Below are 25,064 nucleotides of genomic sequence, written 5' to 3'. Positions count from 1 at the left end.
AGGGTCTTTTTTACGTGGGTCTCCACTGCCCTCTAGATGAGAGGAGCAGAAAGTGACAGCCTGTTGGAAATGATGAGGCAACTTCCCCCTATTCGTTTACAATTCACCACAGTCATAGAAGATGCTATTTTTGACACCGACGTGGAGGCCAGACTCTATGCGCTGTTGCGTCCCCCCCTCCCCCATAGGATGCAGGTGTGAATTATCTGCAGGCTGGATTTTGTACCAACAAACTGTACAACTTAAAGCAAATAATGATAAATGAGCAAGTGTATGTGCCAGCCATTTTGCCAGTGCACTGGGACTGAATCGTGAAAGCAGCACAAAGAAAAAACAACGCTCACACATCTAAATGGAGATTAGTTTTTCTTTTCTCCGTGCACTGCCTTTCAGATGGCTGCTGATGACCTTGCTGGGAGGAGTAAGCAAAGCGATATCAATCATAACCCCTTTCCCCTCGCTCTCCCAGAGTCACTGGGCAGACACGCAGTGGGTAGTGGGTAGTGGGTAGTGGTGGTGGTGGGAGGGGCAGCATCAGAGAAAATGACTCCATATGCAGCATTCTCTTTCATCCGTGTCTGATCATAAGAGATGTGAAAATGAAAAATAAATAAATAAAGGAGGCAACAGAGATTCGTGTGAATGGGGCAGAGATGAGTGAGGAGGAGGAGGATGAAGGAGGAAGGAGTGGTGGGAGGGAGGTGACCACCACCTTTGGAGAGAGTTACATAATACACTACTGTGAATATTTTTGGAAAAAACACTATTGTGGTTGTTGCATCTCATCACTTATTGGTCAGTGAGTGGCTTTAATGAATCAATATTTTTTATTATGATATATTTATATTATAGTATTATTTTAATATGATGTTAATTATGTGTCTCTTTAAGATTTCTGTGTATTTAAATGCAAGTTTTTTTGTATATGTGTAGCCTTTGCTCTTTTATTTTTGAAACCATAAATTAAACACAAAATGATTATCAATTATTATTATTGTTGTTGATGTTGTTGTTTGTTTGAGGGTGGGCGGGGGGGGGGGGGGGGGGACCAATGAGCTCATCCTCCCCGAGCTCTCCACAGGTGATTGGTGGCTCTCGCCGTCCAATCACAATCCGCCTGCAAAGTGGCTTGGTGGTCAGTTTTCTTTTTTTTTTTGATTATTTATTTTTTTCTTATCGAAGTAACCTCGGCGAACTAGTGTCCAAGTTTACCGTCAAGCGACAGGATTTATCTCCCTCCCCCCCTCTTCCGGCGTCCGTTGCTCACCGTCAGTTAGCCGCTGTTGAAAGGGGAAAAGAAGAAAACGCGTTGGGGGATATTAACCGTTTTCCTCTTGAGGCGTCCTGAAGGGAGCTAACTTAGCGTTAGCATCGCGCTAGCATGACAACCAGAAGAGGAGCTGCCACCATCATCCCCCTCCTCCTCCTCCTCCTCCTCCCCTGTGGCTTCGCTAGCAGCAGGTAAGTTGCAACTCCGGCTCGGGGCTCTAGTTGCTCCCACCCTGCTGCGGCGGGGAATCGAAAGTGAGGTTTTTTTGAAAGAGAAGAAAAAGTTAGTTGCGAAGTGTGAACTGTTGTTTCCGCAAACTGTTAGCATGCTGCTGTGGTAAATGGCGCAGGGTCAGGCTAAGCTAAGCTAAGCTAAGCTACGCTAGCGTTAGCACTGTGCTAGGCTAGCCGCCGTGTCGCTGGTGCTCCGGGGCGAACAGCTGTGACTGATCTTCTGGGGCTGTGTCGGGGGGGGGGGGCTGCTCTTGTGATCGTCTTCGTCCACATTTACCTTTTGGTGATTTCTGACTAATTTTTGTGTTCATTTCTTTCCTGCCATGTCTCTTTGCTCCATATATGGGTTGTGCACTCGTGTGAGATGTTGTAGCGAACAAAACTTGTTCTACACGACTGACCACGGCACCCACAGGGGCAGTGGCGTCTCTGATTTAATCCAAGACTATCATCTCATCCCCTTAAAACTGAGCGACGGGTGAACTTGGATCTTGCTGCTGTGGTGTGTTTTTGTCGATGTCTGCCACTCGGACTCCTCGATTGCTGCCACATCTTTCAGTTGTATCCCTCCACTCGACGCCGAGTAGAGAAGAATATAACGACTATGACAAGATGCACTGTGATGTTTCAAATCTCTTGAGGCAAACGAATCACATCAGCTCTGTATTTTGACCAGATCTTTACTTGACATAAGTCTGCCTCTCTCTTCCCACTCTTGTGTTGTTTTTTGCAGGCCTCCACTATCAGCTGTGAGCCTACTGCTCCCAAATGGATGATGATGAAGATGAAGATGATGATGATGATGATGATTGTCATCATGTCAGCCCACCACATCTGTACCCGTCACTCATGCCCACATGAGTCCTCGTCCGCCACTACAGGTTATTTCCATTTCCTGTTCTGCTTCAGTGAGACATTCATTTTGAAATGAATTCTTTACAGATGTTGACGGAGCCGAGGGCTAAAGCTTTGATGTGGAATGCCTACACACTATTCTTTATTTTCAAATGATCCGAATTCAGTCTATCCATATGGTGTTAAACATTTTTTATTGTGATTGCAGTGCCACACTTAATCCAGGGTTTTGTTTTAGTCACAAAGTAATCCCAGCCGTTTGTTATCGAGCCCTGTCGTAAGTGCTTTGGTTCTTTTGCAGCGTGTGGCGCAAGACGCGATATCTAAACAGAGGGGGGAGAGACTGACATTATTATGCATTAGAGTTTAAAACATCTTACTCTCATCCTTACAGGAAGGAAGGTGGTGTTAAGTGAGGTTTTGAACATCGTTTATTTATTGATACCTACTGTATATCCTTAGACTTTTCATCCAAACCAATGAGCATGGATGGAGCCTGTGATATTAAGAGTAACTTGCTGTGTTTGCGTCTGGGGGCATCGGTTGTTGATTTCAAGGCTACAGCACGCACCATATTTTGAGTGACCAAAGTATGACCCTTCCGTTTTACTTGCTTCCAGGCTATTTACTTGTTGCATTTAAGTATAACACAACACAAGTACAACTCCAGCTGCAGTTTGTGGTTAAATATTAAGACAGGACACGCTCTTTAGTTTAGTCAACTTGGAATGAAATGTGGCCTCCGGCGTTCCGATAATGATCCGCTGTTTGGAAAGTGGTGACTCTTGTGAATAGTGTGGAAAAAAAGCCACGTTGATGAAAGCGGGAAGTGCATGACGTGTGTCATCTAACAGGTGATCAAATGTAAAATAACATTGCAGTACATCAGGGATCATTCTTGAAGCTTTTGAGGTGAAAGCAGAAGACGATCAGAGAGCAACGACAAAGAAGACGTGGCTGCACTGGGACCAGAGAACACGTGTGAACAGTTATCAAATTAAACAATGTCGCCTGCTCCAGTGTTATCATGATTTCTGTAGGTAAGACAAGAGTCCGTGGATCTATACTTTCGATTGCAGTGGTCATAACATCATATCAAGGACAATTAGAAATAACCCTGTAGCATACTAGTTATTGTTAATGACTAGACACAGACAAAATGATAAGGAATATAAATATCAAAAACTATAAAGGGGCATGAGTAATTTACTTTAAGTCATCTTGAATCTATTCTTGTTTAAGGCTTTTAATGAAGATACAGCATGGCTTAGTTTCTCAATTTCCCCTCTGGCTTTATTTGTATACATTTTGATATCTTGCTAATTGTATTGTTATTATTATAAATTTTTGTAAAAATGTCATTTTCAGTTTTCAGGGTTTACTGCTTTCCTGTGCTTTTGGACATTAACTAAAAGATATAACCTCAATTGTAGCCCAGAAATACAACTTCAAATTTCTAATACTAAACAACATATTCTATGTTTTATTTTTAATGTTATCTACCCTCTGCAGGTGCATGAGTAAGATAAGATAAGATTAACCTTTATTGATCCCCCGTAGGGGAAATTCAGGATCGACACAGGGGACAGTGTGATAGTAAAGTAATAGTAAGTGAGTGAACACAATCTTTCTATTCACGAAAGAGAAAGTTAAAAGATGACAGTTATAGATATATAGATATATATATATATACACGGTTAAAGAGGTGGCAATGTTTACCTACTCTGTCTGAACCGGTTTGACTTGAAACAGGTTGTGGAGAGATGCAGTGCACGTGTTTGCACCACAGGGTGGCGCTGTTCGCAAAACAATGGACTCTTAAATTGGAGGCACGTTGATTGATTACACGCTCATTTACACACATGACGGGATTTCTACATTTTGTGTGACGTGGCAAGGTAAAAAAAATAAAATATATATATATATTTATATTTATATTTATAGTCTGGCCTATGTGTGGTGATTGTGTTCTACCCAGTGATTGCGCTCTATTAAGCGGTCGTGTGTGGCAAGACAGGCGCTCAGTGCCGAGATCTTATTTTATATATTTATTACTTCTTTTCTTTTTTCTGGAAACAACTTTTGTCTTCGCGCGTCAGCAACAACCGGCCGTCTTACGAGGAGGAGAACACCCCGAGCCGGGGAAGTCAAACGTCCCCCTCAGTCCAGCGTCTTGGCCCCCGCCGTCTCCGTCGGCCTGCCCGCGGCCCCTCCCCTCCCCCTCGCCCCGTACCGTACCGTACCCCGAGGGTCTCGCGAGCGCGCACGCGTGCGAAACTGCGTGGGAATGGCTGTTCGCGCGACCGAGGGGGTTGGGCCGCTCGCGGAGAGCCGAGAGCTGCATGAGTTTGTAATGTCCGCCATGTTGGCCATGGCGCACTGAACCGGGGAGGAACAGCGGAGCCTAGGGGAGAGACGAGACCGACAGCGAGCGAGCGAGACCCGGGCCTGCCCCCGGCGCCTAATCGCGCTGCTACGGAACCCACAGCCCTGCGCTCCTCACTCGACCGGCTGACTCCCGGAGCACCGTCACAGATTCCTCCATGAGAACTCGAGGCGGACCTGCAGTCATTCCGAGCGGATCGAGTAGATTTATGCTGCATCTTGTAATATAAAATTAAAAAAAAAAAATGAGTAAATTGTCGTTCCGGGCTCGGGCGCTGGATGCTAGTAAGCCCCTGCCCGTCTTCCGCTGCGAGGATTTGCCGGACCTGCACGAATATGCCTCGATCAACCGGGCGGTGCCGCAGATGCCCACCGGGATGGAAAAGGAGGAGGAATCGGTATGTTTTTTTGGTTTTTTCCCCCCCCAGTCAATTCGCTGCCCGACTGCAGCGTGGATCACTTTGGACGCGGTTTTCCACATCGAGGGGCGCCACTTGTGTTTGCCTGCGCAAGGCTCGTGCAAAATGGCCGCCATGGCTCTGCTCTTTCGCGCACACGACGGCCCTCGACGAACGCGGCACATTGCGGGCCCGCTCCGCCGCGCGTCGTCCCCGCGGCCGCGTTGCGGTTCCGTCCCGTGTTCGCGAGCCGTGTTGTGTCCACCGGTTTCACGCGAAATCGCGGCCCGAACGCACAAAGGGGTCACGTGACTCTCATCTCGCTCCACCATTTTGTTGACTTTTTCTCTCCCGGTGGTGGAAGGCGAGCGGGGATAGGCCGCGGACGCGGTGCGCTTGCCGCGGGCGGACGCCAGGGGGAGACAGAGAGCTCCCTCCCCTCTCCCCGGTTTGACAGCCCGGGGTTGCTTGTTGACAGCTCCGGCTCTGCCATGTGTGCTGCACTCAGGCGGTTAAACTGCAGAGGGAGTGTGTGGGGGGGGGTATCTTACAACCCCCCCTGCCCTCTTTTTCAATCATAATAACACAGATCTGCATGGTTGCACAATAAATGCATGGAAAGCATGATGTGTTCTTACATGCATGGTATGCCGATGGTTGTGTTCATTCATTCTGTTTTCCACTCCCTCTCTTTCACCATAGCCACGTTTTTTTAAGTGTTTGTATTTGTTAATGCTGAAATTCACACGCTTGTGCAATGATAATATCTTGCACAACAGTTAACGTGGTGTGCTTTGGTCAGCGTGCGGTTTGTAAACATCTGCGATCTCAGTGAATTACACTTCCTCAGGCTTCCCATGAATCATTCGGATTGCTTGTTTTGGTGCTAAAAGCTCTAGCGTTATGACTCATATGCAAACTATTTTTTTGTTCATTTATTTTATCATGTGTAAGATGTGCCAATCTGTTATAGTCTGTTATGTGCATAGTATGTTGATATTGTTAATTATTCACATTCAGATCTCATTGAAATGTAGAAATTATTTGCTTGACGCCCGTGGGAAGATTATGTAAAGCCATAAACTACAACACGTTTGAACCTCGGCTTGTCAGGTTGAACAAAGCCCAGTTATTGCTTTTGAATTCTCAGCATAAGTCAGATAGGGTCACTGTGTCGAGTTCACTTCAATCTGAAGACCTCGTTGTAGAGTAGGCTTTCTAATTAACCCTCCATGTTTGTTCGAAGAAATCTGACTTGAATATTTCCCAGATAGTTAATGAAATGCATGTTGTCGTTGTCGGTCGTAGATAACGCCGTAATGGCTCATGTATTATCTGGTGTTTATTACCCTTCCTGGCCCGCTCTGCTGAATTCCTCTCCACACCTCATCAGCAGGACAGCTCCCCCCCACCCCCCTTCCTACTCTGTATGCAGCCGAGTTGCCTCAGCAGACACAAACACAAGGGAAGCACAGACAGGGGCCCGGGCCGCCATGTCAGCAGATATCCTGCCTCCCCCACCTCCCCACCTACTGTACACATGCACACGGCGGCATTACATAACAGAGTGACAGAAGAGATAAAGAGGACAGTTTTACTACAAGGGCTGCGCATGGCTTAGCTCCCTGACCCACATCCTGTCCGGCAACAATGGAGCATTGCTGTGACTCACTGCATGACCACGAGCTGGGAAAATATGCATTAATATTTATGCATGAGGATGCTTTTTATTTAATCCACCATTGTTGCTGGAAGGGTGTTGGGTTTGGCAATCGGAAGAAAACATCTTGTGTCGGGAATCTGCTTTCATGGTCTCAAACCTGACCGAAGACATCAGATTGTGTGCCATTATTAGAAGCAGTGGAACTAGACATTTTGTGCCTCATTCACCAGTAATCTGTCTGCACAATGTCGTGCACGGCATGTATTGATTAACCTGCTGTGGTTTCCATGTTCTGTTACAAGACTTTGTTTTTCAGTGCCGTGTTGTGCTTTCATCAAGATTTTGAATAGAAGGGAACATTTTGTCCCATCGTCAGATCTTGGCGTCTGCAGTCGTTAACATTTGCACAATTTAAATATTCAGAGATTCATTGCGTCTGGGTCAGACGAGCAGGTGTAGCTTGTCGGGAATCGTAACAGTTGTCCGGGCGATGACTGGAATGGGAACATTTCCCTCTGCCGGGGATTCTCTTTGAGATGTTTACAAACCATCTATTTTGGGAATGAGGTAAATGAAATGTGCATTAACATGTCAAGTAACCTTAAATCATTGAATCCTTTAGTTCTTGCCTGAATTACCACGTTAGCAGCGTGTTAAAGAAACACGCCCTCATTGGTTTCATAGCTCTTTGTCGTTTTGTGGTAGTTCATTAAGGCTAACGTTGGTTCTCCTTTGAAATATTGATGCTGTAAAGATAAATCACATCTTCTCTCTGAGGGTGAAGCTTGTTGTGCTGTTTTTTTCCTGACTGCTCGTTTGTTTGATTACATGCATTTAAGCACTTGAATTTAAAGAGCCCGGTGTATGCCCTGACTCGCTGAGCAGATCGCCATCCTCTTTAAGACGTCCTCCCAGTCAGCAGGAGCTGAAAACACCTGCTGAAGGCCACACTTTGTTGCCATGGCTACTTTTATTTGAGTCAACCATTCAAATGGGTTTTCTTTTCTTGGGAACAATTTAATGGAAGGGAGCGCGTGGTGCGGTGAAAAAGATTTTCATTTGTCTATCTGCATCTGTGGCCATGACAAAGTCTCCACAGTCCCAGAGCATTTTTGTCTGAAAGGGAGGGGGGAACTCAAGGATCGGTCTTAGATTGTGTTTTGGACATGATTGGCTAGGAAATACCCTGTAATCAAGGGGTTTCAGGATTTGTCCCCATTGTGCATCCATGAATGGCCAACATGAAATATTCTCTTGGAAGCGTACTTCAATCCCACCCTCTTTATTTATCATAAAGAAAGAATGACAATAAAGAATATTTAGTGTTTCAGCATGGCAACTTAAAAGAATTAGGCATTTCCACAAAGAAACATACATAAGTGATACATTTTGAACTTTAAATTTTGATTGAAAAGAAAGTCACAATACGTCCCAGAATAACCTCGTTCACCCATTCCCTGTGTGCCATTCCCAGAAGCCCTTTTATCCCTCGATTCCTCCGCAGAGGAAATCCCGGGTCTCGAGGATCACAGCTGCGTAAGATCGGGATATCTTTAGGTCAGAGGTGGCTCAGGGATGCCTGCTGCAATCTGCCAAGCCGATATCCTCTACACAAGTGTGTGCAAGGGCGGGTCTGGCCCGGGCTCAGGCCCTAATTGGTTCCTTACACGCACACTTCATGTAGCTCCCTTAGCCCGCTAAGCTAAGGCTCAGTGAGCATGTCTGTTGGGTTCAGAGAGCAACATTTTTTTGACAAGTTACAAGGGGGAACAAATCCTTGCACCGCGTCGGCCAACCATTGGTTCACGGAGTTCACATTAGTGAATGTCATCTCTGCCGACGACTCCTTTGATGCAGCAGTAGTCTGTCCGTGTGTTTGCCATCAATGATGCAACTACTGGTCACACAAGCATGTGAAAGTGGACGCCTACTGAGTAATGGAGCTCACAAGATTGAAGGATATTTGGATTAAACGTATTTTGAAGTTGAACCTCGGGAATTTAATGGCTTGGGTTCAAGGGCCGGTTTCCTCTGGGTGCTCTGGTTTTTCCAACCAAAGGAGGGCATGTTAGGTGAACTGGAAAATGCCTGTAGGTGCAAAAGTCTTGAGTGTGAATTCAGTGATGTTAAGCACTTGCCACAAAAAATGTGTTTTATCAAACTGTTTCTTTTCCACTCTGCTTGTTGCCGTTGGTAAAAGCAAGAAGTGTGCTCGAAAAAAAATGGATTTTTCTTGTTTTGGCAGCTGTGAAAGTTGCTTTTGAATAGAGAGCGGAGGGAATTCAAACTAACCGTTCCAGATCTTGCAACTTAAAATTCAAGTTGCAACGTCTGGGGACAGAGAACCACAGCAAGCAAAGCATGGGGTACTTTAAACGTACGATCACACGATACTGGCTAATTGCATGCGGTTGTGTGTTTGTGGTCAATGAAAACAGTGCAGTGCAGAAGTCTGGACACGCTGGAAGAATCAAAGGCCCCAAAGAAACGGGGTGATTTGCCTGTGCAGAACATTTGTTTTTGGAGCAACAGGCCAGGCTTGAGTTTGTGACAAATTACTAGTCATTTGTGAATAGACGGGAGTTGGCGGTATCAGTGGGTGATGGATGCAGCCTGTGTCTCCTCGTTTGAACACTTTCGCTTCTGTACCAGGATTCATCCACGATCTATACCGAAGGGTCATGGAGGGTCCCAACTGATGAGGCGGGGGTACGCCCCCTGGACAGGTGTAGTCCAAAGGATCCTCGAGGTTAAATTCACAACAGTTCAGTTGACACAATAAGATGTTCTGCTTGTGTTTTGGTTGTAGAGAGAGTACAACACTGGGCTCGTTGACAGGACTTACCGACCGGGCGCAGATGGTTCAGTTTTGGATGCATGCTTTCTCCTTTTCATGCCATCTCACGACCCTGAACTGGTTCTCCTGTTACTCCACGCAGAGCTCTGGAGTACTCTTAAGGCCCCAACCACTTAAAACTCCCACACAAATGCTGAAGTTGTCCAAGATTGAATCGTTTTCGTGGTCGCGGGGAAATTGGTTACACGCAGATATGGTTTCGTTGATTCCTCATATTTTTGCGAGCCACATTTAGTATGTCATCGAACACTGACCCGTGTCTCAAGATCCACCCAAGAAACTTGTGTAATGTGCAAAAGGAATCATACTTGTTAGAGAAAGATTGGCCTACGGAGGGATCATGTATTTCTAAGGGGATGCTGTGTCTCTGATGCAAAGTGCGTTACACAAATGTTGATATGAAAATAAAAGCGTGTTATCCAACATAACATAAGATTATGTAATGAGAAAAAACATTGTGCTTGCAAAGTTTTAAAGAATCAAACTCATTTGCCGATATCTTTGCTTGTGCTGCCAAGTTAGTTTTAAAGTAAATGTGTGGTTGGATAAACAACCAGGAATTTTGTCGTCTGGCTCAGAAAATGTGCAACAGCTCTTGTGTAAACTTTTAGGACAGATTGTCTTCCCAACTTAACTTTTTCACTCGCTAAAGCAGAGACGCCGCAAATGAAAATAGTGAGTCACAGAGCAGCGCAATGGCGAGGTTACCCGTGCAGGGCTCAAAGTGACGTCTTAGCCAGGAGGCACACGCAACCTCTCTGACTAAGACGCTCACCTCTGTGTAGTCTCAGTCGATTGTCACACCCACTACAAGTCAATATTCTGTCTCATCCACACGTCTATCTGCCGACGGCACACATTTTTTATCTGAAACGAGAAGCGTGATTGCATTTTTATATGCAGAATAAGCTTTGGCAAATGGTCTAGACAAATTATTAGAGATAGGATTGTAAAGAGCTAAGAAAAAAAACATTGGAGAATAATCAGTCAAATTAATTCAAAAGACTTGAGGAGCTTTTTTGACTGACAGCACGATGCTGGAATGAAAGGCTTTGTTTTGGCCATCACGTCTTGGATTAAATTAAATTGGTGTGATATTAATTTCACTTTCCTGTGACCTCAAGATCCATAAACTGACCTACAAACACCGTTATGTCCAGTCCTGGTTGTTTGTAATATCCATTTAGTTTGTGATTGTTAGGGCTGTCTGAAAGAGACATGGTTCCTGTCCGGAAATGATAACAACAATTCGTTTAACTCCGGATGAAACTACTGCATTTTTCCACCCACTAAATCCGTCTTGCTCGTCTTTATTCCCATTTAACACTTGTATACTTCTTTGTTTATGCATATCCATGTGATGAAGTGATGTTTTTGAAAAGCCAGCATCCGTCTACTTGATTAAATCAAACTAAATCAAGAGAAGAATTTCCTCAAATTGAAGATGGTGTGTTTTGAACTGCTGTTTCCCCTCTCGTCTTCCAGGAGCACCATCTCCAGCGGGCCATCTCGGCGCAGCAGGTGTATGGCGAGAAGCGGGACAACATGGTGATCCCCGTCCCCGAGGCAGAGTGCAACATCACGCACTACGAGTCGCTCTACCCCGGGGAGTTCAAGATGCCAAAGCAGCTTATTCACATACAGCGTGAGTAGCAGCGGGATTATCCTCTTAGCCGTGGGCGTGGCCCGTGAGCATGTGGTGGAGGTGTTGCCGCCGTTTGGATGCACCAGATGTGTTCAGAGGGTTTCCGGCTGCTGTTGGAGAGACTTGTGTGTTTGAGTTTGGGGTTCAGAGAAACAGTTGGCTATGTTTGCAGGTGATGGTTCAATAAAATAGAGCACAACAAGCTATTGATCAGGCTTGTGTATGTCTGTATCTAAATGTGCGTAACATTAGAGCTGTTGTCTTTGTTATGGCTCTGACAGCAGAAGTGTGCTAACAAATTAGGGTTTGATTATTGTCGGAGAAAGAAAAGATAATTATTCTGCCAATTTGGGCCATTTAAAATTGATTTGGGCACATTTGCGCTGGCGAAATTATAGGTTTGCAACCCAAGCGTTGATTGCAACCAGTGTGATTGTCAAAATTTCATGCACTGTTTTCAGAATCTGTTCAACAATGTCCCGATATCTGTTGTTGTCTGCAACACAGTGGTTGTATTCTTTTGTTTAAAAAGGAAACTTAAGTATTTGTGAACAAAAATATACGACAAATTCAGTTTGTATTTGAATTTTGGCAGCAGGGAAACCAGTAGCAGATATTTTCACTATAATCCTGCAGCTCCATTTGTCTATTGCCAGTTGAAATATGGTGGTATGAGGGGGGAAGCTGCATTCTTTCCAAACGGTTTTGACAGGTTAATGTGCCGATTATAGTGCTGCTCTGACAGAGCTGTGAACCTAACACCCCCCTCCTCTCATCCAGGGGTCATGGTAGCTGATTGATTACAACAGACAAGCCACTTCCCCAATTTTTTACCAGACTAATATGTTATTGTCTGGAGAAATTCCAGTCCACTGCTGGAGATTCTGCCAGACTGACTGGTAGGGCAAACCCCCCCCCCCGGTTCTACGGCAATATTTGAGAAAGTGGCTGGGGAATTTTCCAGCCCGGGTGCTGGTGTTTGTCCTGAGGCTCTGTGTTATTGAGTTGGTGGAATCACTGAACCAAAACACAAGCACAGTTGGTCTAATGAAATGTTTTTTTTAGCAGCAGTTGTCTTGAAATGCACTACTGCTAAATATAAATACCCTGCATCATAAAATCATGACGTGGCATTAATGACGTACTGTCGTCTTGTTTGCCCGTGGAAGATTTTTGTGTTTACAGAAGTGAAGTGTGTGTTTAGTCGAGACGGTCCTGTTCCTGGCCGTGCCCGTTGATTTTCTGTCTCTCAGGTAACCAAACTCCTTTACTCCACCTTGCAGCTTTCAGTTTGGACACGGAGCAGCCAGACTACGACCTGGACTCGGAAGATGACTCGTTTGTGAATAAGCTGAAGAAGAAAATGGAAATCACCGCCCTGCAGTTCGAAGAGATGATCGACCGACTGGAGAAAGGCAGTGGACAGCAGGTACTTGCACTGACTAGTTTGCATTGTACTACATGTTTTTTCTTTCAGGCCACTGTCTCCACGCTTAACATCTCACTGACTTTGTTTCGTCTTCGCTCCGCAGCTCGTAAGTCTGCAGGAAGCCAAACTGCTGCTGAAGGAGGACGACGAGCTGATCAAGGAGGTGTTCGACTACTGGAGCCGCAAGAGGAAAACCTGCAAGGGCGGCTCCCTCATTCCCAACGTCAAGCAGGAGAAGAGGGACGGCTCCAGCACCAGCGACCCTTACGTGGCCTTCCGCCGACGCACGGAGAAGATGCAGACCAGAAAGGTACATTTGGAAGAGGTTGTGTTGTTGTTGCATGCTTTATAGCTCAAATGGCAAAGGTTGTATTACGGGACGGTTAACTGCTCCCAGAGCTCGTACCTCTGATCTCTGAATCGTCGCTGTCTCAACTCTCAGAACCGAAAGAACGACGAGGCGTCGTACGAGAAGATGCTGAAGCTGCGCCGGGACCTGAGCCGGGCCGTCACCATCCTGGAGATGATCAAGAGGCGGGAGAAGAGCAAGAGGGAACTGTTGCACCTCACACTGGAGATTGTGGAGAAGAGGTGAGAAAGAAGCAGTAAAGATTTTGGCAGTGGATGGTTACAGTTGTCTGCTCTGCATCAACTCGTTTTTTGGGGGGAACTGGCTGACATTAGCCTCTTCGTGTTTATTTGGGATTGCAGTAATGATTTGATTGGATGACGTCCGTGAACAGATGTATTTGGATATTATGCAGTTTTGCAACTGTGCCCTCGTTCTGCCTTTCCAGGAGTGGATTGGTTACGGTTTCTGATCAGGTTTAGAAACTCTACGTGTGTTGATTTGGACGGATTATGTGGTGACACCTACACATTTGATAAGGTTTTTGTTTTACTCATCAAGTCTGAAAATCCCAGGTGGGGATCACGAGGACACTTGTCTTGTCTTCAAGATTGATTTTACAACTGTGCGTCGACCACTTTCCATGTAAAGTCAGGCTTCGCTGCTCGTGTTAATTGGGGGCACGGTTACATACATAATCAATTAAATTTCACCCTGTTTATTCAGTGGTGTCGGGAACAAATTGGCTCATTGCCGCCTGTTGTTAGTTTTTTCTTCTTCTTTTTTTTTTTACCCAAGTGTGTCTAGCAGTACACTAGACTATATGTTTGTCTTATTTTGTGTATTAGATTTTTTTCTTTCTCCGTGCTGACTTGGAATTGTTCAGTTTTCTCCCCCTCAGCGGAGCCGTAGCGATCCATCTAAAACATGACATCCGAACGGAATGAATTTCCTCCGAAAGTAGCTGTCAGTGCGCAGCTTAAATTGGAACCCTTCTCCTTGAAGTGCTTTTGATTTGTAGTGACATTTCAATTTCCTCTTGTTATCCTGGAACCTGGTTTTCTCTGCCTGCGCATCACTGCCACAGCATTCGCTCCCAGATTGGAGCTTTCTATTCTTGGTAGATTAGCTCCTCCGGGCCCCCGCTACACGGTATCACGCCGGTGTGTAGAGAGTGACCCAGGTGGGAATGCGTGACGTGTGTGTAGTCCTGCGGTTGTGTGTTTTGTCCTGTGTGACGCACTCCCAAGTTGTGGTTCTGTCGCTGAATATTCACAGGTTTCTCCATATTTCATACTTTGCAGTTACTTTAGAGATACTCACCACCTCCTCTACTCTTGTGTGTCTTGTCAGGAATGTCATGCCAGACTTGGGCAGCGAGGTGATGGCGGAGGCTCTGGCGCAGAGGGCTCTGGTGAAGCCCGTCTACACCATCCCCATCATTCCCCTGTCCAACAGTAACCAGTACCGACATCAGGACCACTTGGACATGAAGGACTACAAGAAGGTAAAGGCCAACGTGTATAAACACACACAAACAATATGTGGAGAAAGAGTTCAACCAGCTTTAGATGAGAGTGGGTGTTTTTTGTATTGTTGAAAAGGTGCATCGTTTTAAAAGGCAACCAGGTATGAGTTATTGAAAAACCTTTTTCTTTCTTTTTTTTTTAAAAGAAACATTTTGTTTCTAATTATTTATTATAAAATGATATAATACACCATATAACTGTCGAGGTGCGTTCAGACCACAGGCGACCCGCTAATACTCAAATTCATCTTTCGGAGGTTTGGTCTGAGCGTTAGAGGAAATGGTTTATCGATGCTCTTGTTCATGGCTGGTAATCAGGGTTATGTCACATAGAGGGAAGGACACGTAGCTTACGTGCCAACCTCTTCAAATTCAGAAACATTTAACGAAAGGCCGATTTGTCACGTTTCCATTGTGTCGTACTTCATTACACAACACTATAGTGAACTCTGTGTCACCTCCTCTCATTATAACTTCATTAGCTCCAGTGTCCCAACAACGCTCCCCCCTCTTTCTTCTTCACCTTTTTTTGTTCCCTTCTACCAGCTGGTTGACTTTTCCCCCCCTTTGTTTACAGACGCCCATTTTTTGGTTTTAACTCCGCCCCCTCCTCCCTTCATCGCTCTAACCCTCATCTCGCCCATTGATTTGACACGGCGGCTCCTGCCTCTCTGTTTGCTTTGTCCCCCCACGTCTGAGGACTGAATGGAATCTGACTAATCCTAGAGGAGCTGGAGTCTGTTCAGGCAGGGAGGGGTCGTCCCGCTGGGGAAGCTGAGGTCAACGGTGGCGTGGGGTGGAGGGAGGGAGGGAGGGAGAGAGAGAGGGAGGGAGGGGGGTACAGCCATCTGGCAAGGCAGCGGCATCTGGCACGTGCTGCCATCTGCATATCAATGCCTCTTTTACTCACCGTTGTTCCTACAGACACACTCTGCAGACCAACAACACTTCACTACCACCACCAACAGAAGTGCTTTTTTATTACTCGGGTATAAACATTTCGTCACCATTTCCCTTCCCGTCCTCACAGCCGGAGAAGACGGAGGCAGTTCGAACCAAAAGGAAATACGAAAAGAAACCCAAGATCCCTCCGCTGTCGGCGCCTCAGCACTCGGGGCCCTCGGTTTTCAACCCCAAGGACCTCAACCAGTACGACTTCCCCAGCTCGGACGAAGAACCATTCTCACAGGTAACGAGATTTATTTCACTCCGAAAGAATGCAAATGATTTGTGACGGACGTTTCAGTGCAGTTAAAAAAAGGAACAAGAGGATGACATATTCTCGAGGTGCATGTTTTTCTAGTCCCGAGCTCCTCGTGTACTGAAGTTGTCCACGTTCGTACAGATCCATTCAGGTTCCTCGGAGGCAGAGGAGGAGAATGACCCAGATGGCTGCTACGCGTTCAGGAGGAAGGCCGGCTGTCAGTACTACGCGGTGAGTGCCCTCCTGTGACTCCCCGTGTTTCTATTTATAGTGCCATCAGCAGGATGACCGGTCTGGCTTCCCCCGGGTGTTAGTCTTCCACTCTCTGCTGGACAACACAATGACATAATAAAGACCCCCCCCCCCCTCTAATATCTGATGTCTTCTTCCTTCAGTCTCGTCTGGCCCGGAGCGGCAACTGGCCCTGGGTGAGCCCATCGGAGGGCGGGCTCGGCGACCCGCGCTTCCGCTACTGTCTGACGTCACTGAACACGCCGCGGCGCTGCATAGGATTGGCGCGGCGCCGCGTGGGCAGAGGGGGCAGGTGAGTTCAAGTCCGGCCATTTGATTTCATCACACTCGCGGAGATTTTCCGTCAGTGATCCTGCGGCAGGAACACAGAGGAAATGGAAAGTGGATTGCTGGAAACAAAAAAAAAAGCTTTTAAAGCATCATATAACAAACTTCTGACATGCAGAATAAGAAGCATGATATGATGAACGTATTGCTCAAGTGCTGTTTGCGTTTATTATTTTGTGTTAGATCAATTCAGTCGAGAAAATGTGCTCTGAGAAAAAAAGTTTAAATGTGCATGGGAACGCTGCCAACGTCAATACTGAGCAGGGGGAGATTGAGCCAAGTGTCGGCTGTCGCTGCGGAGGTTGTTTACCATCGCAGCTCTTTTGGCAGGTTACCAGAGACGGTTTGGCGGGCACCTTCCCGTGATGAATAATCAAGCTGGCTGGTTGAATTGGGCAGTTCCATTTTTTGGGATTCACCTGCCGCTGTGGCCCCGTAAGACGATTTTTAGGAAACTTTAGCTTCCGCTGAGTTGAAGCAGCGGCGCGGCCTCGTCCGATTAACCTCCTCTGTCATTACACAGACGATTGAATTAAAGCACAGCAGCCGGAGGGAGTCACGTCCACGGTGCCAGCTGTTTGTTGAGTAGACAGTGCCGGTATCTTTCTCAGACGCACGCACGCGGCGAGATTGGTTCTGTTTCCGTCTGCAATCGACCTTATCGCACCGCCCCCAAGGGAGTCTGGAGGCACCGCGCTTATCTCACGAGTTAAACTGTTCTATGATGATATGACTTGCGGTGGTGATACATGTCTGAAAACGTGAGGATTAGTGTGTTTGTCTGGCTTCGCTGGCTGTGTGACCGTAGCGACTGAAATGTACTATGAAATGTAGTTCACACTTGCATAAGTGTATCCGTATGACACTTCAGGCAGCGCAGCTCGATTTTCATCCGTACATCTATCTAGATGATAACATGTCCTCTCTGCTGCCTCCCAAAAAAGTTGCCCTGCTAATGGAAAAGGCAAAAAATAGCAATGTTCTCCCTGTTTTTCTGCATGTGAACATGCACCAACAGTACAGCCTCATGTGGCTGCGAACTTGGAGTCAAGTACCATTCCATAAGTCCTGTCCTCTGCACTGTGATGACAGAATTGCATGTTTTTGCAGCGCCGCGCTATATTTGGTCGCGGCCCACTGGACGTTATAATTATGCGTTGAAACAGCCACACTTGGTGCAGCAATCCGGTCAGATAACGGCCACGGAAGGTTTCGCATTTCACCCAGACCTCACATGACTCTCGACGTGTTTGTGCTTCCAGGGTTTTGTTGGACAGAGCGCACACGGATCTAGACAACATCTGTCAGAGCCTGGCCTCCGACCCGCCGCCTGAACCGCTCACCTCACCGCTTCCAAGCTCTCCGCTTCGCAACTCCAACGCCAGTACCTCAGAAACCAATACCTCGGACCCGGCCAGCTCCTCCCACCCTCCCACCTCTTCATCAACCCCGTCGTCCTCGTCAGCACCACCACCACCACCACCACCAACAACAACAACACCTATGGACCTCAGCCAGATTCTTTTGAACATTAAAACTTGCCGCTGGAGGCACTTCAGACCACGGACGCTATCCCATCACCCCTCGGGTGGAGGAGACTTGTCTCGCAGAGGATTTAGGGATTGTAGCCGCTCGGTGTCGGGACTAACCCGGACCCTGTCCGGAGGATCCAGCTCCCAGAGCCGCGCCGGCTCGGCCCCCACCCCGGTCAACGGTGAGTCTGTCGCTTCCTCTTCCCTGCAGCTCAGTGTTTTCTTTTGCATGCTTTGTCTTTTGCAAATATTTTTATTGGTCTAGAACAGCTCATTTTATTGCTTTATTGCATTTCTTGGATTCACAGGGAGTTTGTTTTAACGACGTCATTGATCTGTCATTGTACAAAGTTGGTGATTCTGCCGGTAATTTCTCGGGGAGTAAATTTAGCAAAGCCCAATTGTCCGCTGTCCACTTTTGTACTCGCTGTAATTACAGAAGGAGCTGGATTCAGGCCGAGCGTCGGTCAGAAAAACAATTTTCCCTCGGTTCAATTTGCAACTTGTTGTTATCTGACGTCAACATCCATCTTCTGAGAACTGGAGACTTGTTTTTTTATTGGATTGTGGTCTGAAATCATCCGTCTCGTTTTATCGGGCCCGTTGTATTTGTATCGATGGTTTCGGCCTCTCCGCTCGTCCTGTGGATTGCTGTATTATCTTTCATTGATAGTTTTATTTATGATCATACACACTTTTTTTTATCCTCAACATTCTGACGGGAGTCGTTTTTAATACGTGAACTCTGAAAAATTGGCTCCGGACATTTTGCCGTTCACATGTGACGAAGGCAGCAGGAGACTGTCAGAGTCAAGACCCAGAACATTCTGTGGCGTCCAGGTGGAACATGACGGTGGTCGCTTTTTTTTATATGTAGATTTTCCTGCGTCCGTTTTCTTGCTGCCTATAACTGGCCACAAAAGGAGTCGTGACCATTTTCACGGTCTATGTAAATTTGTGTTATGACTAATTGGAGAGCTGCCTTTTCGCGGTGCACGGGGGAGGGGTGTAATTGAAAAATCTCTCCATGCATAAAATTATGTGAGGCGCTGTGTGTTTGATTTCTGTGCTTGTGAAAAGGGGGAAGTTGGAAGTTTGGTTCTGAAGCCGGCCCGAGCGGCGTTTGGCCGAGAGCCCGCCGCTTCTCTCGGGGGCGACACTTTGCGACGAGCCGCCTCGGAGGTAGTTCGCTCTGCTCCAGCCCGAGGCTGCAGCTGCTGCATCACATCACAACCTTCTGCTGTCAGACGCCCGCTCTTGTGTTTCAATGAATGAATTCCTCTTGTGACTCGGGGGAGTCGGATCAGAGCTGGTGTAGAGTTGTGAGGTGTGCGAGGTGGAGAGAGTGAAAGATGGTGGATGTTTGAACCACAAGGCGGACGGAAGAATATCACTGCAAATTACCCGACATGCAACTTTGGTCTTAAATCTTTTCTCCAAACTTCCTCAGTGTTTTGATTTTTAGCGTCAGTGTCGTTCACACAAATCCTGTGATTCTCCGCTCAAATCTGAGGAGTCGATGCATAAAAACTTAATTTGCAAAATGTCATATCTATAATATAGTATAATTTGTTTTTCTGGTTATTTTTGTTGTTGATACTGACAATCGATCGCTGACAAATTGGAGGAAGTGTGGAGTTGAGAAGTTGTTGTTTTTTTCTCAACCTTTCTGATTGAGGCTTTTCTTTGGAAAGAGATAATTCATAATTATTTTTCCACCTATTGTTTTTTTTTAGTTATTAAGGTGAAATTACATTGAAATATACATAAATACGATGTAAGAATTTGTTTGGTCGCTTTTCTAGAAAAGAGACATTTATTTCTTCGATATATTTATTAAAAAATAAACAAGACTATGAATCTGAGCGGTTATTTTAATGCTGCCTGTCCAGTTAACAGTTTTTTATACTACGTTTTTTATACTACATTTTGATTTGATGTAAATTTCTGTTATTTTATATTGTGCCGATGTGAACATTGTTCCCATTCTCATTAGTTTGCTTTATTCTTCCATCTTCGTCTGAAAATATGTGCGACCAAACTGTTGTTTGTATATCTGCAACGATTAGTCAATTAATCAATATTGGCAGTGACAGCAAATCTAAATGAACCGGTCTAATTAGTTTGATGGCTTTCTAGCAAAACAACGCCAAACATTTCCTCGCCCCAGCTTCTCATTTGAGGAATAGTTGCTCATCTTTATCACGTGAGACAGGAAGCAGAATATCGAATTGTTCAGAAGTCGTGAAATATTCACAGACATGAGTGACTATTCTTGTGGTTTTGTAGACAAAATAATGACAAGAACCTCAGTTGCTGCTCTGTGTTTTTTGCATCTGACCCCCATAGTTGCAGTGAAATCTCTAGACCACATGAATCTGTGCAGCACAGGTTCATAACTCTGTAGAGCGAAAAGCTGCAGAGTCATCACGCAGGAGTACGAACCGTGTTCAGTGCGTTTGGGCCTTTCCAGCGTGTTGCTCAATTCTGTTGCCTTGAAGTTGTTGTTGTTGTTGTGCCACAGTGTTTTGTTGAAGCTCCCAGAGCTTTCAGAAAACATTATGGAACTCCCTGAGGCGTTGCTCTTGTACAGACGTACAGGAAATCATTTTGTCTGCGACTGTTCCACTGAGAAGCAGTTTTGGAGGGTTATGGTGTATTTTGAACGCTACTTGTACTTGTACGCTACTTATGAGGCTTAATGCTCGACCTTGTTTCCACATCACTGAATACAGGCGATAGGTCAACTTGTTTGAAAACACTCGTTTAAGTAACTGAAAAAAATTAAGCCAATATTTTAGATTTTCCATCCAGACCAGATGTAAATTTTGACAGAAACACAAAAGATCTAAACTGATGGTATGTAAAGTAATCGCAGGTTTAATATTATGCTCGCTTTACGTACGTTATGACCGTTTCAAACGATGATGCCATCGTCGCCCACGTGTTTCCATGCGTCCTTCCCTAGAGGGCAGGAGGCTCCGCCCGTCTTCGTATACGTTGAGCATTAATGAGCCTTTACACAGTTTCTTGGTAACTGTTTCTTCTTCGCGTAAACGTGTCTCGATAACCTGGAGCTGCACACAGACAGGCTTTCCCCTTATCCCACCTCTGACCGGCCGCCCCCTCTCCTCCCTGTCAACAGTGTTCACAGCGGAGCAGTACCAGCAGCACCAGGAGCAGCTGGCCCTCATGCAGAAACAGCAGCTGGAGCAGAGCCAGCAGCAGCAGCAGCAGCAGCAGCAGCAGCAGCAGCAGCAGGCCAACAAGCCCGTTACCGCGACCAACACACAGGTCAGTACGCAAGGAGGGGATGAAACACACAGACACCTGTGTTTGTAGTAACGCCTCCTCACATCAGGGGCGTGGAAGTATTAGAGGAAGGTTAAATCTCCCAGGGGTCCGTATCTTTACACGGGTCAGTATCTACCTACCTCTTCATTGATCGGACTGGTTAGTGTTTCTGCTGTTAGAGGCACACTCGAACCAGAGTTCTCCGAGATATGTAAATCATTTAGAGGTTGAAGGTCGGTTCACGCTTCCTTAAGGAAACCACAGACGTCCTCGTTCCCACGAGCAGCATTAACACCGCCCACGGTTCCTGTTTGCCAGCCAGAAGTGCTGAGCGCAGCAGTTTCGTACTCGTGGCCAAAGTCTTTGGCAAAGACTCAAATGTGTTTTGTTTTTTTTCCTCTTCTCTCGCCGGTTTCCAATCCAGGCACTCGTGTCCAAGACGTTGGACCAGGCCAGCGCCCAGTTCGCCGCGTCGGCCCTCGTCACCACGGACCAGCTGCTGGCCTTCAAGTCCAAAGAGGAGCTGGTGCTGGCGAGCGGAGTCAACGGGGTCATGGCAGGCACTGGTACCGGATTCTGTTTCCTCACAGACACTCAAATGCAACACGTAGGCTTAATCTTAAGGAGGCCCAGGACGTATAGAGACTGTATTTTCTGAAGAACATTTCTGATTCTGGTGTCAGATTTTTTTTTACTATATTTGAAGCAGGTTTTAGACCCACAGTCACGAGCCCCTCCCCTCTTCCCCTTGTGTGTAAACCAAGGAGGAAGAAACAGTGGAAGCACTTGACAGTAAAACGCAGCCCATCACAACAACAACACCACCAACAGGAGATTACCACAGAGTTACATCAGTCAACATTAACTGATCTTCCTCAGCTTCACAGACGCAGCGTCAGTTGCAGCACTATTACATTAGATCGTGACGTGTGTGTTATACGTGTTCAGCTTCCTGTGATGTTCTGTTTTTCATTTGCACTAACGAGAGCTCTCCTTCCCTCCAACAGGTGTTTTCAAAGGTTTGCACCTCTCCAGCACGACCACGAGCCTCCACCAGAGCAACCAGTCGACGCACACCACCGCCTCTGCGGCCCCGACCTTCCTGCAGCCCTCCTCCAACCCGGCTGCGCCCTCGCCCGCCAGCGCCGTGCCCACCTCTCTCACCTCCACCCCCAGCGCCCACACAGCGGCGGCGCTGGGGCTGCTGGGATGCGGCGCCGCCAACGCCAGCTCCGCCACCACTCAGGTCCTCATCGGGAACAACATCTGTCTGAGCGTGCCGTCGGCCGGGCGCCACATCCCCCGGACCCTCGGCAGCGTGCCGCCCTCTGCCTTAAAGCTGTCTGCCACCACCAACCTGCAGATGCCCAAGGTCTCCGGAGCGTCGTCCATGGACATGGGCTCAAGGTGAGAGACTCCGCCCCCCTACAGGACAGTTCTGGCATTAGTCATTTAAACTCCTTCTGAGCGAGTGGCCCGTTCGATTAGCTTAGCATTAAGATTAGAAACATGGCGATAAGAAGAAACATCTTATTTTCCCTGCCCCTTATATGAATAACATAAATACAAATGACCATCCCTTTTTTTTCTCAAATCAATATACTTTTATACAATTATATTAATCAATAGCAATCATCGGAATATTTATATATCGATATATTATATTTGATTTAGAGAAACCGGGCGGCCCGGGGATCGAACCACTGACGTTCAGTTATCTCAGTCAGCGCCTCCGTGGTTCTGACACGACAGAAAAATACACATTTAATAAAGAAAAAACGAGAATGTATTTAAATATAAATGCATTTATATATGGCGATATATATTGTGTATTGCCATATTATTTCTCAGCCCGTATCGCCATCAGAGTGATTGATCTCTCCCGTGTCTCCCTCAGGGATAATCACGACGAAGACAAGCCAGCACTGAACAGTATAGCAGACAACACAGTGGCCATGGAAGTGACGTAGTGGCAGAGCGGCGGAGGGTCCGGGCTCCTCTTCGGGTGCTGTGCATCGTAGCATCAGGAATGCAACAAGGGAGACGGCAGGACTCGGGACGCAGACGTGACGGAATGACTTGCAATTCTTCATCTCTCATACTTTTTAGAAAAAAACTTTTTTTCTGTTTTTTGTTTTGTTTTGTTACTGTTCAAAAAAAAGTTAAAAGATTGACATCTGTAAATTATGAATATGGCAAAAATTAGTATCTTGTACAGTAACTACATATTTGTAATATCCCCCATGTATATATATTACTTGAATACAGAAACTGTCCATTTGTGATGTTTTGCACTTGGGAGTCAATCTTAAAGGAAGAAGAAGAAGAAAAAAAAAAAGTAAAGCCCAGTGGAGTGTGGCTGTTGAGTGTGAGAGCTGAGGGAGTTGTATAGAGAAGAGTTTTATCACGTGCATGGTGCGGAGCCTGCTGGTTTTATCTATTTATTGTGCTGTGTTTACAGTTTTATTTTGTTTTGTTTTTTTGTTCTCTAATATTTTTATTTTTGGGGTTTGTTTCGTTCAAATTTTTGTTATTTTTTTATTTGTACACTGTACCTTTGTTGGTTCATGTGCTGTAGTAAATGTTAGGTAGTTACGGACTCCTGGGTATTTTTGTATATTGTGAACACAAAGCAGGCCCCCCCACCCCCCTACACACACCTTTATTTTGGGTCCTTGTGCTTCTCTCTGTCAATCATGTGAAAATCAATGGTGACTTACCTACAGAGGATGAAGAGGAGGAGAAGGATGAAGAGGAGCTTTCATCAGCATTGTCCCAAACACAAGTAACAGAACAGGGATGAAGTCTCTTCCCAGAAGCTTTTGCTGCTTCTGATTAAAGCACTATATATTTTGTTTTTCCGTTGTGACGTGTTTTTTTTTTTTTTTTTTACAAAAATCATGGTTTTGATAAATATCCTAATGCTGCTTTTGTATTTTTTTGTTTTTTCCAAAGGGGTCGTCCGACATTTTTCATGCAAGCGGACGTCCCCCCTCCCCCTCGTTCAATTTGGTTTATCCCACCAACATTTTTGTAAAACGAAACAAAAAAATGAGTTATTTTTGTAATATTTTCCTTTTTTTCCCCCTTGTTCTTGTGGTGAACTTTGATTGTAAGCTCTTCGTTTATTGAAAGACTTCATTCTTTTGTTCGTTTTGTTACTTGTTCATGCATAGGGTGACATAAGGGAGGTGAATGGGCAGTGGTCGCTGTACGTGTTTCATCATTCCAGTTTTTAAATAACAGACACACACAAAAAAAATGCTAATGACGGCGGACAAGAGGGACTTGTCTCCCCCCCTTTTTTAAAAACACTTTTTTTAATTATTTCTTTTCTTTTCTTTGAAAAAAGAATCTCCAGACGGCTGCAAGGCCAAAAACCACAAGTATTGGGTGCCTTCCTTTGGGGAATTAAATGTTCTCTCTTCTGTGAAGAGTTAGGCACAAAGGCAGCATTACTTAGTAGTGCTTCTCGTCTTTGTCTGCAGCTGAATGCCCAGTCCACTGGCAGGATATATCCTTGAGGTTTACTTGTCCCACCTGGAGGCTGAAAAGACTAAAAAAAAAAAAAAAAAAAATGTGACGGAACTCTCACTAAAATAAGACAATAAAGCCCAGGGCATTAAATGTGAACCGTTCTCGACTCTGGTGTCTCCTTAAATTAATGTGTTTCAGATTCGCGTGGACCTTTGAAAGAGATACAAAGTGTAGATGTTTGATTTTATGTTTGTTTGTTTTTCAACAGGCCGTGAACGCACCTCACGTTAAGATGTCGTGACCAACGAAATGACGTAGAGCCGAAGACGGTCACCGGGCCTGTATTCTCTAGAATCACCAGCAGGG

The 25,064-nt window shown here is 45.9% G+C and overlaps 1 protein-coding gene across 2 annotated transcripts; it reads left to right on the top strand.

Annotated features, from left to right (window-relative positions):
- The first annotated feature begins 1,153 nt into the window (after positions 1-1,153).
- Positions 1,154-24,854, top strand: LOC118291101 (enhancer of polycomb homolog 1). 2 transcript variants are annotated; one of them, XM_035619041.2, is made up of 15 exons: positions 1,154-1,461; positions 2,237-2,384; positions 11,147-11,306; positions 12,590-12,735; positions 12,839-13,045; positions 13,178-13,326; positions 14,438-14,591; positions 15,643-15,801; positions 15,958-16,047; positions 16,212-16,360; positions 17,658-18,109; positions 21,073-21,221; positions 21,646-21,787; positions 22,229-22,628; positions 23,119-24,854. In XM_035619041.2, the coding sequence occupies exons 2-15, from the start codon at positions 2,361-2,363 to the stop codon at positions 23,189-23,191; spliced, it is 2,454 nt and encodes an 817-aa protein (XP_035474934.2). In that variant the 5' UTR covers positions 1,154-1,461; positions 2,237-2,360; the 3' UTR covers positions 23,192-24,854. The 2 variants fall into 2 exon arrangements, with proteins under 2 accessions (XP_035474934.2, XP_035474933.2); XM_035619040.2 differs by lacking the exons at positions 1,154-1,461; positions 2,237-2,384 and adding an exon at positions 4,586-5,141.
- Positions 24,855-25,064: the final 210 nt, after the last annotated feature.

Source organism: Scophthalmus maximus, chromosome 21 (genome assembly GCF_022379125.1).
Source record: "Scophthalmus maximus strain ysfricsl-2021 chromosome 21, ASM2237912v1, whole genome shotgun sequence".
In the NCBI taxonomy this organism is placed as follows: Eukaryota; Metazoa; Chordata; class Actinopteri; order Pleuronectiformes; family Scophthalmidae; genus Scophthalmus; species Scophthalmus maximus.
This window is presented reverse-complemented; position numbering and strand designations above follow the sequence as displayed.